The 12,787-nt window shown below is 52.7% G+C and overlaps 2 protein-coding genes across 2 annotated transcripts; one reads left to right on the top strand and one right to left on the bottom strand.

Moving 5' to 3' along the window:
- Positions 1 to 3,771: 3,771 nt before the first annotated feature.
- Positions 3,772 to 5,615, top strand: NCS57_00638100 (uncharacterized protein; the record flags this gene model as incomplete). The annotated part of the gene is made up of 2 exons (XM_053056270.1): positions 3,772 to 3,909; positions 3,963 to 5,615. The coding sequence occupies 2 exons, from the start codon at positions 3,772 to 3,774 to the stop codon at positions 5,613 to 5,615; spliced, it is 1,791 nt and encodes a 596-aa protein (XP_052915225.1).
- A 338-nt stretch (positions 5,616 to 5,953) lies between these two features.
- Positions 5,954 to 6,838, bottom strand: NCS57_00638000 (DUF5672 domain-containing protein; the record flags this gene model as incomplete). Its single annotated transcript, XM_053056269.1, has 2 exons — positions 5,954 to 6,318; positions 6,436 to 6,838. 2 exons carry the CDS (start codon positions 6,836 to 6,838, stop codon positions 5,954 to 5,956), a joined length of 768 nt encoding a protein of 255 aa, XP_052915224.1.
- Positions 6,839 to 12,787: the final 5,949 nt, after the last annotated feature.

Genomic DNA, 12,787 nt, shown 5'->3' with positions numbered 1-12,787 from the left:
GGGGATATTTGCTTCTTTTTCTTGCTGTGTTTCTTGTCTCACACAGGTGCAGTTTGCACGTTGCCGCAGTGTGTTTTCTCTCTTTCTTGTGTTACCTGCCCTGGCAGAAGGGCTGTCTGTCGTCACATCCTCCAATCTCGGGGTTTGACCCGGGGGGGGAGTGTTTCCCTCTGCTTGGGTAAAAAGGCGTAGATTATCATATCATCTGCAGGTGATAGAAGTTGCCAGCCTGCCCTTTTCCTCGTGTCGCAGTCGGTCGGTCGGTCACTGTTCCATGTAAGGCATTCATACATGTTCCGTTCCATTCAAGGGGCAATCTCGATTTCCCGTGCTGGACATGCCGTCTCTTCCAAGATGGGAATAAATTGAGTGAAGGAAGAAGAAATCCAGGCACGTACGTACCCACTTTCTTTTTTGTCTTTCCCTTCCCGTCCCGTAAGAGGTCCCACTGATGAGAGATGGGAATCTTTCATCTTTTCACCCCGCGCATAGAGACAAGAGAGGCCCCCACACTCAGATCGCGCCATCCCGCGTTCCTGGTAAACTCAACTCAACTCAACTCAACCCCATCCATCCCATCCCCGACTAGTTACGGAACTTTGATTGTTACATCATGTCTCTGGCATCATCCTGGCTCCTTTAAACGCCCCTCGCCCACCCGCTCGGCGCGGGATCGGCATTGGTCTCCAAGGATGAGGCTGTTTGCTTCTTGTCTCTGCTGTGCCAAGTCAGAGACACTCCTCGAACCGTCCGTACTGTGTGAGAGTGAGGGTGTGCATCGTCCACGCATGTCTCAGTGCGCACGCATTTCTTCATCAGCAGCATCTTTTTTCCCCGCGAGATGACTGAGGTGTCCCCTCCCATCGGGTTCTGCATATGCGTGTGGCTCCCGTCGCTCTTTGATGACAAAAAAGGGCCTGGTTTGCGAGACGCAGGCTGGTTTTGCTTTTTACTCCATCTCTCTTTTATCCGTGGTTTGCAGCCTCCGCCGCATCATCTCATCTCGCAGCGTAGGGCCAACAACCACACACACGCGCGCGCACAGGGAAAGCCTCGCAGCAGCCTGTGGTCAACTGATGACAGCTTGCTTAGGTACCTATCGCGGCGACAACAACGCTAATCGGCGGGCGTGAGCTGGCTCGGCTCAAGTGGCTGTGTTTGCTTCCAGACCATGGATGCCATGATCTCCAGCCAAGCCAGCCAGTCGCCTCGCCCACGGGGGTGGTCTCCAGTAATCCATCCCATCCTCATTACCTACCATGCCATGCCGCTTGCCACGCGCCCTGTCCCAGTGATTACATCCTGGCCGTGTATTCGGAGACCAGTTCGGACTAGGGGCCCTGACGATCTCGAGTGTCGTACGTGTGTGGACCATGATCATCATGTTCGGTTCGTGGGGCGCGCCGTTGCAGGCTGAGCTGATGGCCAGGGCCGCCTCGAACGGCAGGCATGGCATCAACTGGACTCGGCCGCCGGCTCTCCACCCTGGCCGGTTCGCGGCTCTATAGAGAAGAGAATGGCACGACTTTTGCCCGCCGCTCATCTACAGCCCGTTGGCCCCGCTGGTTATTTCCCGAGAAGCAGCACCAACAGGCAGCTAAGCAGCAAGCATATCAAACCTTGATGCAATTACCAGCCGCAGGTGCCGCCGATATCCTCGATCCTGTTCTCTCAAACCCGTCTCGCCTCGTGCCATCCATCCCGCGTGCTCCCTCCGAAATGCTATTTCAGTTGTTGATTACGGTCCACCTATGAGGGAACTTGACTAACCTCTCTACAGCAGAAATCGAAACACTTTTTTTGCTCTTGTCGCATTGGTTGGTTGGAAGCTGTGGGACTGGGGCTCACGCGACTTGTCGACATCCCGCGCTTTTGGAGAATCTACGAATGGCTCACACGAGGGAAAGAGTCTGGCCAGACTTACCTGCGGGACTTTTTTACTTTCCCACTTCGCGCCGTGGGGGGTTGAAGACGTGTCGAAAGCATCGCCAGAGGCCTCAACCCTGGTGGGACCGATGCTCCTTCTCGACACTTTTGGCTTTGGGTGTCGAGGAGGGTTGGGCACGAAAGAGCCAAGGACCTTTTGTCGAGGGTTTTTGACGATTTAATGAAGCACAGGGGAAGGTCTGGCTCGGTCTGGACTTGAAATTAGAACGTACTAAGCTGGTTCATGCTGCATTCGACGACGGCATCTCCGCTGAAGCAGGACACGAAGAAACGCGAGACCAGCAAGGTAGGAGAGAGACCATGTGCGCTGTGACCAGGCCATTTGCTATTTTGGATCAGAGCAAGTTTTCTTGCCTTGTCGCCTTGGATCTGAGACGGACGCCAGAGACGAGTGTCTCGAGGGCACGTGGGTGAAGTAGTAAACCCAACGACTCTGTACGAATGCTTGGCTTTCAGTTCTACTTCTCAAATGCTTATCTTTTTATAGCTAAATTACATGACCATGATATTCAAGAACCGTCATCATGGCTCTCTTCTGCTTTCTTTGCATAGGTGTGACAGGAGTATCCCTTGACTGAGTGCTTGTGCAATGCTGTAACTCGGCCTTATCGCAAACCCAGAACGAGGTCTAGGTAATGAGGCAGTGGTATGCTATTATGTACTAATTTTATACCACCCAAAGCGAGGATCAAAATATCACAATCGAAGTCTCAGTAATTGCAACAATATAGGCTTCATACCCAAAGCCAAGGGGCTCAATGCGCTCAGATCAATAAGGTTTTATGCCTCATCATCGTTCATCAAGCCCATGTGGTCAAATGCATGATGCATACATCTCGGCCCATGTGAATGAGTAGTGATAGTAATCTCAACAGTAGTTTCAACAGTAGTGGTATATTATGGGGATCATGATGATTAACGTGATGATGGCAATATATTGAAGTGGCTGCTAACGTTTCAGTCAACTACAGCAAAGTCTAAATATATCGCGACGCGCAGTATCATCGCCTACCCAGCAAAAATGCTGCCCAGAGCATAGCAAATGTGTCAAAGAAGCCGACACGCGTTTCTTGTACCGCGCCCGTGAAAGACTCTGCTGTAATTAGGCCAGGTACTGGAGTTGAGGGGTGAACAGGGAGTGATTCAAGCTAGCACAGCCCATGGCCCTGAGTGCTGGACTCATTGGGAGACGGACATTTAAGCACGAAGAGGCCAATCAAGGGCATGGCATGTTTCACTGCTTTTTAGCCATTCAAAATTTCCGAGATTCAGGCCTACTGCACGTCAACGGTTGGCCCAAGTCTCTTGTATTTCAATACTTTGGTTCTAGACCAGTAGTTCAAGACGCCAATCAGCCAGGCCCTGGTTCTCGAGTATCCCCAGTCCAAAGGCTCGCATGGTGTCCAAATGTGAGTATCTCACAAGAAACACTATTCATGAGTATTTGTAATACAAACTAGGCCTTTTCACCATTCTCAAGACAAGTTTCGACACAATTGTCAAGCCAAGTGACGTCGAGCGTTGAAGTCAAGCCACAATGTCACGGCGCCACATGTGGCTGGGACCTTCACTTCCAGGTTTCCCTGTTTGTCCAACCCTGTCATCATCGCGCCTGACCAACCAGAGGAGCTTCCAGCTAGAACATCTGGCCTCCAGCTTCAAACTTGGCGTCACTCAACACCAAACACCCCCGCGGTCACTTTTCGCACACAAAGCGCCTCTCGTCGCATTGCATTTGCGTTTCTTGCTTCCTTGCGCAATTTCGCCGCCTTCTCAACCTCGTATTGTCCCGCCCTCTAGCAGAGGCCCTGCCTCATCGCCATCATGGCCCCGCCATTCCCGCGCGCGAGCATAGAGCTCGACTATCCCCTCTACGCCGTTGACTTTGACCCTGAGGACTCTACTCGCTTGGTAGTTGGAGGTGGAGGTGGAGCTGGTCGATCTGGAGTTGGAAACAAGATTGTGAGCTGGCTACTCTCAATGACATCGCGAACTGTAGCTAACCTGGGTCGCAGACTGTTCTCGAGACCCTGTCACAGCAAGAGCTCCGCATAGCCGGAGAAATCGACCTTTCCCGCGATGAAGACAGCGTCATGTCCCTAGCCGTCGGCCCGCACAAGGGCAAGACGACATACCTCTACGCCGGCGTGAACTCGAGCCACGACAGCATCGCAAAGGGCAAGAACGAGCACCTCCGAACCCTTGCCATCGAGCAGTCCAAGGCTCGCGCCGCGGCCGGGACTAAGATTCCCGACTCCAACATCTCTGAGCTGTCGCGCGCCGCGCTGTTTGAGAATCCTGATGCCGATATGTATCAACGCCTGCTGCGAGTCGCGGGGCCGGTGGGCGCTGCCGCTACTGCGATGGGCAAGGAACATCAATTGGCTGTTTTTGAAGCGTCTGGCGCTGCTACCAAGCTGCGCGGTGTCTTGGAGCTGCCAAAGGAGGCCGAAGATCTGGATATTGTGCAGACCGGAGACAACGAGTTCCAGGTCGCATACTGTTACAAGTACGAGCTGTATCTTGTCAAAATCGGCGCGAAGGAGAGCAGCGATCCGGAATTGGTCTATACGATGCCCGACGACCATGGCGAGCGACCCGTGTTCCGGTCAATTCGTTATTTGAGCCCCAATTTCCTCGTGGCTGCTGCCAACCTCCCCAAGCGAAGTGGTGTTGTAGTTCAGGGATACAGACTGCCCTACGCAGGCCACAAGGGCGCCCGGTTGGCTGTCAACGCCCGAATACCAAGAAAGATCTCTGCGACTGCTTTGGCCGTTGCTAACCTATCTCCTCCTGCCTCGCCCGGAGCCCCAGTCGGCGAAGCGCAATTCATTATCGCAGTCGCAGGCCATGACTCGTCACTCTCGCTCTACACGGTTGACGTCACGACGGGTGCTTCCATAGAACTCCTGTCCAAGCTCTGGCCCCTGTATACGCTCAAGGATGTCCATGGTACCGACAACATCACCGGTCTTGCTTTCTCGGCCTTTGTCCCTCCCAAGACCCATATCCGCCAGCAGTTCATCAAGCTCGCCAGCATCTCCCTCCAAAAGACGGTCGCTGTCCACAGTATTCCCTTGCGGAAACACGTTGACAAGGCCCCGCGGAACAAGAAGGGACCTCCTCGCCAAACCCGTTATGTTACTGCCATGAAGTCGCGTGGCCCATCTTTCCGCCCAGTTGCCATTGCCCTGGCCATCATCGTGCTCATCCTTGCCGTCATCGGCCAGTCTATCCTGGAAGTATATGGCATCAACCGCCCCATCCTTCACGCGGAGAAGTTCCTCCCCTCATGGCATGGTACTCTCCGGGATCCTGAGCATCCACCGGCTGCCTTCCTAGCCGACGACTTCTTGGCCAAGCTTGCCGGCCGAGATGCCCTAAAGACCGAGGCTGGTGAGACCCTAGTGGTGTACGAGGGCGAAGCGCCTCCCGCAACTGCTGAAGGGGATGATAATTCTGTGCCAAAACTTCAGCTGGATGTCCACGAGCCGTCCGTCCACGGACCCGGCAAGAAGTGGGAGGAGCTGGGCGAGAAGCAAAAGGAGGCGTGGAAGGCCCGTCTTAAGGAGGCTGGTGCATGGACGCAGGGCATGGGCGAGAATGTGTTCAAGGGCATCCTGTTTGGCGAGCTCGCTGGCGCAGTCGGCCGTGCTGTCGGTGGCTAAATCTGTACTATACTACAGCTCTGGAATGTGGAAGATGGAGGCAACATGTATGTATTTGAGAAACGGGACCATGACAGTGCTTAGGAGTTGTCTAGGGGCGTATTTGCTTTGCTCAGATCGTAATAGTTATTAGTCAGTGATAGTAAATACTAACAAAGACTGATGTGTATGTGTATAAACATTAACGATGTTGCGGGTGTCGGTCAGTTTACTTTTGTTGTTGCACGCCGTCAACCATCTGACAGGTACAATTCTCTATCGGATCTTCAGTTCAAGAGTACAAAGCCCATCTTCGAGGTCAACATCCTTCAGCCCATATGGCACAATGTCTTATGGGGCTACCTCTTCCAACGGCTGCGGCAATTCCCTGGCATATATCTCGCCACGTCCATATCCAGCGTCATCTTGACTTCGGGACAGTATGACCAGATATGCCGCCTCAGCGCAGGAGTTCCCCAGATGGGCGCGTGGAGCCATACTCCTCCGCCACCAGTGTGGTAGCCCATGGGTTCGTAGAAGCCCTCTCGCCAATCATCAATGCCCCTGACGTTCTTGGGGTGCTCAAGAGTCCTATTGATTCTCGTCTTGTCAACTTTCTCGGGGAGACCGCTGTGTAACTCGCCTGAAAAGGTCAGAGACACGGTTCCGTTGGCTAACTTTGCCTCGGGATGGTGAGCCAGGCGTTCTGTGAGCCAGACATCCTCTGGTTCAGCATCGTGTGGACGCTGATGGTTTCGGAGGACGTCTACGATACGGCTGACCCGGCGTAGTGAAAGACCCCCGTTGCCTCCCTAGGCAGAGTTTGGATTCCAAGGCGCACCGACCCAGTCGTATTCGAGATAGTCATCGAGGTCATGCTTGCTGTTTGCGCAGATGATCGAGTCTGTCTGAAACACCAGCAACCACTCGGCAGGATGGAGTACCTTTTCGTATAGCCACAAGTTCGTGAAGAAGCGACTGACCATCTCCTGGCCTTGGACGCTCATGTTGGCAGGGACTGGAGCTAGAGTGAGTTTGCCTTCCATAACGCGCTGGCGGATGGCGAAGGAGGTGTTGATGGTTGCGATGGAGGCATGAGAGCCCATGAATAGAAAGGGCCAATCTGGTGGAACGACGGAGATGAATTGCAGTAACAGGGGAGCCAGTATTGGGAGTGGACGTGTTTCGACCAGCAGGGCGAGTTTGGAGGAGTCGAATTGGGTGTTTGAGCCGGAGAGAGGCATTCTGGAGGTGGTGATATCCAAGGGATATATCACGGCAGTGAGGATCCTGACCACGGCAGATTAGATTCTTGCTAAGTCGTACGGATCGTAGAGATCGACCAAGGAATTCACTCTCATTCCAATTCATGGCAGACTTACATCAAGGTGATCAGAGCAGCCGCCAGCTTCACGCGACAGGGGAAGTTGGAAGGCATCTTGGGAAGACCAACTTGTCCAATGCTCAGGCCGTCTCTATTGAAGTGAATAGAAACAAAACCCTTACTCGTTTCGTTTTTTCGATAATGCATTTCTCAAGGATTCATCTTAACAACTTCTAGATGTGGTTGATGCCATGACTGCCGTGTATAGCAACCCAAGGTGGCTCCTTCCCGTTTCAATTCACAACCAACCTAGGCCAGCGTCCAAGATTTCAACGACTCCAAGCATTTTCTTCTCTTCGTCTTGTTTCTTTCATTCAACTGTCTTGAGGGAGATTGGCCCTTTCTCTTTACTCAGTCTCTTGATGCTGCGTTTCGCTTCTTTCAACATGATTGGCACAGTCTCTTGCACAAAGCTTCGCCTGATTCTTTGTTTCTCCTTGGTCCTCACGTAAGGCCTCACCGGTTCAAAGGTGCATTGAAATGCTGACGAGTGATTGCAGATGGTGGCTTACCCATCTCATACCGCGTTTTTCGCCAAGTCTCGGTGAGCCAACCTCACCGCCAGACCGTCAAGCAGAGGCCATGGTCCACCGGGAATCCAATAGCAACTCTCCAGCACAGTACAACATGTCTAAGCTGGCCCTGCTGATCGAGCCGAGACCGAGTCCACATCTTGTCCCCCTGGTTCTACACATGATGTCGGTCGTCCCGCGAGATTGGCGCTTCTTGATGATCGGTTCTCAACACAGTGTTGCCCTAGTCGCACAGGCGCATGCAATGCAGTACCAACAGAGGAGAGGAAAGATCTCGTTTCAGATCATCCCCAGTTTATCAATCGCTCAAGATGAAGACTATGCCTCTAGCCTATTGACTGACCCAAAATTCTACGAAAGCCTCCCCGGGGTAGAGTGGATGTTGAGATACGAGTCAGACAGCGTCCTGTGTGCCAACTCTCCCAAAGGTCTAGACGAATTTCTAGACTCAGATTGGACTAGCTTAGGATCGTGAGTCCATCTGGTATCAGATGGGAATCTCTCTTCATATCTAACAGAAATCGTTCAGAATTGATGCCGCTCATCTCGGCGGGAGCGGAGGACTATCACTTCGAAGGATCTCGGCCATCCAACGTATCTTGAGTTTCCAAAAGCGACTAGACAACTCTGAGCCAGAGGACGAATGGTTCATGAAACGTCTCAGAGTACTCCCAGGCAAAGCGATTGTGCCGGGTCCGTCGAAGCCAGGCCTAGTTAGTGACCATGAACAATTAGTGAAACCGATGGGTTATCACGTTCCCTTGGATGGCGATCATCTCGACAGCCCCCTGTGGAGAGACACCGAGAGTCGGCAAAATATCCTTGACTATTGCCCAGAGCTCAGTATGATCCTAGACATGAAGCTCGAGCGAGAGAGATGCCCGCCAGAAATGAAACAAGATTGGACCTTCAAAGCATGACAGACTACCACGAGGGCGCTCGTGTTGTCCTCACCTCACCGCCGCCACAAGATCCCCCGGCAAAATGATTTACGGTATTGCATCAAATCCTGCAGACCATGGCTGCACGCCACAACTCCGGTCCAGGGACTAAACATCTTGGACCGTTCAGAACGGTCAAGGCGATGGCACTGTAAGCCTTCAACGTCCTCCTGGACACCAGCCTGACATGGCAAGATGGCTAACTAGCTGTTTCAGCATCGCCAGCCCCTTGAGCAACGCGAGGTGCCAGCGGGGGGAGGTGATTGGCACTTATTCCATGATGGCTTCACTTTGATTTGGTACATTGACATGATCTGCTCAAGGTTCGGCCTAGAGTGTGTGGCGCATCCCGATCAGGCCGAGTCGAGCGAGAAAGCTGTCTTTGTGACGGTGAGACTCTAGCTCATCTGTCAATGTAGAAAGGCCACGGTTGTCTGGATGCTACGGTCAAGGTTGAACAGCGTGGATGCATGGCGCCGTGCTTCCAGGTGCACGGCTTGTCGGCTTTCTTGAAATGTGCGAGGTTCCCATGGAGACACGATGGATGTCGTTCCTGTGAAGTCAACCCGCAGCATATCACAAGAGCCGTGCGTGCTCCCGAGAGTGAATTGGAAGCTGATTTGAGCTGAGAGAAGTCGAGCAAGATGTTATTTCTAAAACTACTCTACGCTAGAAGCACAAGTCAGCGCTCGGTCTCGAAATCATGACCTCTGATCTCGCCAAGGTCGGGCACGGTCTGGGGATGTAAGCTATGGCCCGGATCAACCGAAGAGGCGTCCAATGGCGGAGAATGGGCCTCTGCATGCTCGGGCTCAGGGCAGTCAAGAGCATCAAAACCGTGACCGAAGGCATGCAGAGAAGAGAATCACGAACGAATGGGTAACTACCTGCCTAACCTAAGGAGGGCGCCAGCTTGATGGCGAAAATCCTGCGTCTCCTCTGTGACACGTCGTGAGCTTTCCTTGGCCACTATTGTCAAGTATCAGTGAGATTGAGATGGCTTCAAGTCTAGGCGAGTGGCCCGACGGTACGAGCCTGGTCCCTGTCGCCGAGGCCTTGGCTCTAGGCCCGAAGGAGGGAGGACCCTGGTCTGGCACTGGCCACGGGCGACGATGGCCGTTGGGCAATTCACGGTGAGCATTTGCTGCGCTGCGAGCAAGAGAGAGAGGGAGCGTCTCTTGATCTTCCCTTTCATGCAAGATGACGGCGACCTGTTGCGGCCCAAAGGGTGAGGCCCTCGATCGAACCAAGGCGCCCAGCAGTAAATCGATAGGCTTGAAGAGCTGTTCTACGAGATGCGACGGGCAACGATGGAAAGCCCCGTGGCCCTGGCCGACTGCCCCTGTCGGGTGGCGAGGTTTGGAATTCCATTCACCATTCCATGGCTCCCGGCTGGTCGGGACCATGGTTGCGGGTGCAATCACGGGGGAGACGAAGACGCGTGCCCCCCATCCATCACCTCATGCGCAGTGTTGAATACAGCAGTTTCAATTTGCTAAATGTTGTCTTGTTGACGGGTCTGGGCAAGAAAGTTGAGGGAGAAATGGAGACGCCGGCGTGTGAAGGCGTTTAAAGTTGTTTCATGGAAGATCAAGATTGACCTGGAGACAGGCGGAACGTGGGTGACAGCCACGTTTGCCCTGGTTGGCTGACGTGATTTGACTTGGCATGAGAGAGTAAAGTCCAAGGGTCTCTCTCACAAGGTTGAAGATGAGAGCTTCAAGGTGAGCAACTAGCCGAGGCACAGTCGATGATCTATCTAGGTAGTCAAGGGAGAGACGGAAGAAAAAAAGGGATAGGTTGGCTTAACGGCGTTGGTTTGGTTTAGTTTAGCAGCCTCCCTGACGCCAAACGAGATGGTTCTCCACGAGGAAAAAAGCCAGGCCCCATATCGCTCCAGACACTAGGCGATCCAGCTGGCCGGGACGGGCGCCCTGGACAAGGCTTCGAGGGACGGTGGCCAAGTTAGTTTGACCGGGGAGAAATGAGGCGACGCGTCGTTGATCTACCTAGTCCATTAAAGTCAATCGTGGAGGAAGAAAGGGTCCGGTTTGAATGAAAAGGATTGAAGAGACATGGACGGGTTTTACGGGAGGTTATGCGTGCGCTGTACTGTGCTGTCCCACGGCAAAGCCTGAGTCAATGTCAAAGCGCACGGGACGGGACGGGCTGAGAAAGAGAGAGAGAGAACGCGAGCGACTCTTTTGCTGCTACTGTTGCTGCAGGGGAGAGGAGAGAAGGGGAACAGGAGGGATCGATTTTCCTGTTCTGGGCAGAGATAGTGAGACATTGCCTCTGAAGCGGCACGATTAGCGACTCTAGAGGCGCCGGATGGGATTGAATCAGGCAAGAAGTCCTTGAAGGGGACGTAAAATGCTTCATGATCATGGCCACGATTATTGTAACAATGACAACAACAAGCCCTTTGTACTCGTGCTCCTCGACCAGGCAGGCAAAAGGTACATATCGTATGTACAAAAATTGGGGGAAGAAAAAAACGGGCTGTCAGATCTCACCAGCCACACTTCTTTACCTTGTACAGATACTTTTTGTACATGGAGAGAGAAAAGGATCCAGGGGACGGGAGCGCACTTTTTGATCGACAAGTTTGCGCGCCCCGCCCTTTTTTTTTGTTTGGGCGGGAGCTAAGCGGGATCGTCATGGTCTGGAGAAGAGAGGGAACCCAGAAAGTGAGGCTTGGGGACTTTGTGAGGCTGCATTTTTGTGATACTGAAGGCTGATGAGATGTTGTACTGCTTGATTCATGCATTTTGTCTGATACGTACTGTGACAGGTCGAGAGGTTTCGTTCCTGGCAGGGGGCGTCATGTTTGGCGTTGTGATAGATGTGATGATGGGCATGAATCGTGCATTTCGAGAAACTGTTGATGCTTCAAGTCGATGCACTAACACGGCGCGAACAAACACATTTCAAGCAATAAATGAAGAAAGAGGGACGCGCATTCATACACATTAACTGCCTAATAAACTGTCAATCCCTTGAACGCGTAATAGACGGCGGTCAAAACGAAGTCCGTCAAGATTGCTAATTTTACCATTGCAGCAAGTCATGGCACCATCTTCGACGCAAGCCTCCTTTTTTTTTCCTTCCTCTTGCTTCGAGAATATCAAGCAGAATGTGCTGTGCCTTGCAGAAATCTGCAAGTATCCGTTCTACATCAACCCTCCTTCAGCTCAAGAGACGGGAGGCCTGTTTGTCTGACAAGAAACATGGACCGCGTATACGTGAGATGCTTGTCTCAAATGTGTAAAGTTGGGGGGAGACACCCGGTTTGGCGCTAATACCCACACAACAGGGTGGGAAGATGATCACTCGCAGAACAAGGAAAAAAAGAAACAAGAGAAAAACATATCCCAACATTTAATCATTCTGGAGCAAAAAGAGTAATTGGTTGGCAAGGTTACCAACAGTTATTTTTTCTGGGGTAGACGACATCTTTTTGCTTGGGTGTTCCCAGTAGCAAGCAACAAGTTCTGGGCCGAGTCACATTCTTTTTATCGAGATCAGCCACCAACAACCAAGCCGTTGCCTTTTTTCACCCTTCTTGGGTCACCCGCCGGCGGGAGGATCGAGACTTGAATCCCGCCGCCCAAGCCAGAGCTAAGCTGCAACCGTCTGTCGACGTTAGTGACCCTATGCTAGGGCGGGCTGATTAACGACTCGGCGCTAGGACAAAAGACTGGATGATAATCAATGACTTGTGATTGTCACAATCTGAGGCAAAACATCACCTGCTGAGGAACAGCCTGATAATGATAGAGGTTGCGGAGGATCCGGGATGAATTTGATCCACAATCGAACGAACGGATGAGCTGGTCCATGGCCAGATCGATCCATACTGCTGCTTTTGTTTCGATTCACCCAAGATCCAGCTCGAGATCCAAAAGTGGTCGGGTCCCGCTGGCGCGTGAGCTTGGGCACTCTCAGTCCAATATCGGCTCGTTCATGCCATGAGCAGAGACATTATGTCGACCCAGGGAGAGACATGCCGAGGAACTGGGTTCGTGCGCTTCTGGGTCTACTACTCTTGAGAGCAAATACCTGTTCCAGTGCCAGAATCACGCCTAAATCTGCGACAATACCTGCGACGACCTGAGGTGTTTTTGACGGGCACTATCGTGTCATGCCATAGGGGAACGGGAACGGCATCCATCAAGAGAAACAGAGAAGGGACCCCTTCGATAGGCCATTCTCCTGTGCATCTGGCCAATCGACCTGGGGCTAATGCGGCGGCAGCATTGGCACTAGGCCCGGCTAGGGGCAAGTCAATTCCCTCGAGCCAGAGAGAGCGGTGGTGACGGCATTGAGCGAGCC

This window comes from Fusarium keratoplasticum, chromosome 4 (genome assembly GCF_025433545.1).
Source record: "Fusarium keratoplasticum isolate Fu6.1 chromosome 4, whole genome shotgun sequence".
NCBI lineage: Eukaryota > Fungi > Ascomycota > Sordariomycetes > Hypocreales > Nectriaceae > Fusarium > Fusarium keratoplasticum.
The sequence above is the reverse complement of the archived record's forward strand: the minus strand, read 5'-3'. Positions and strand labels throughout refer to the sequence as shown.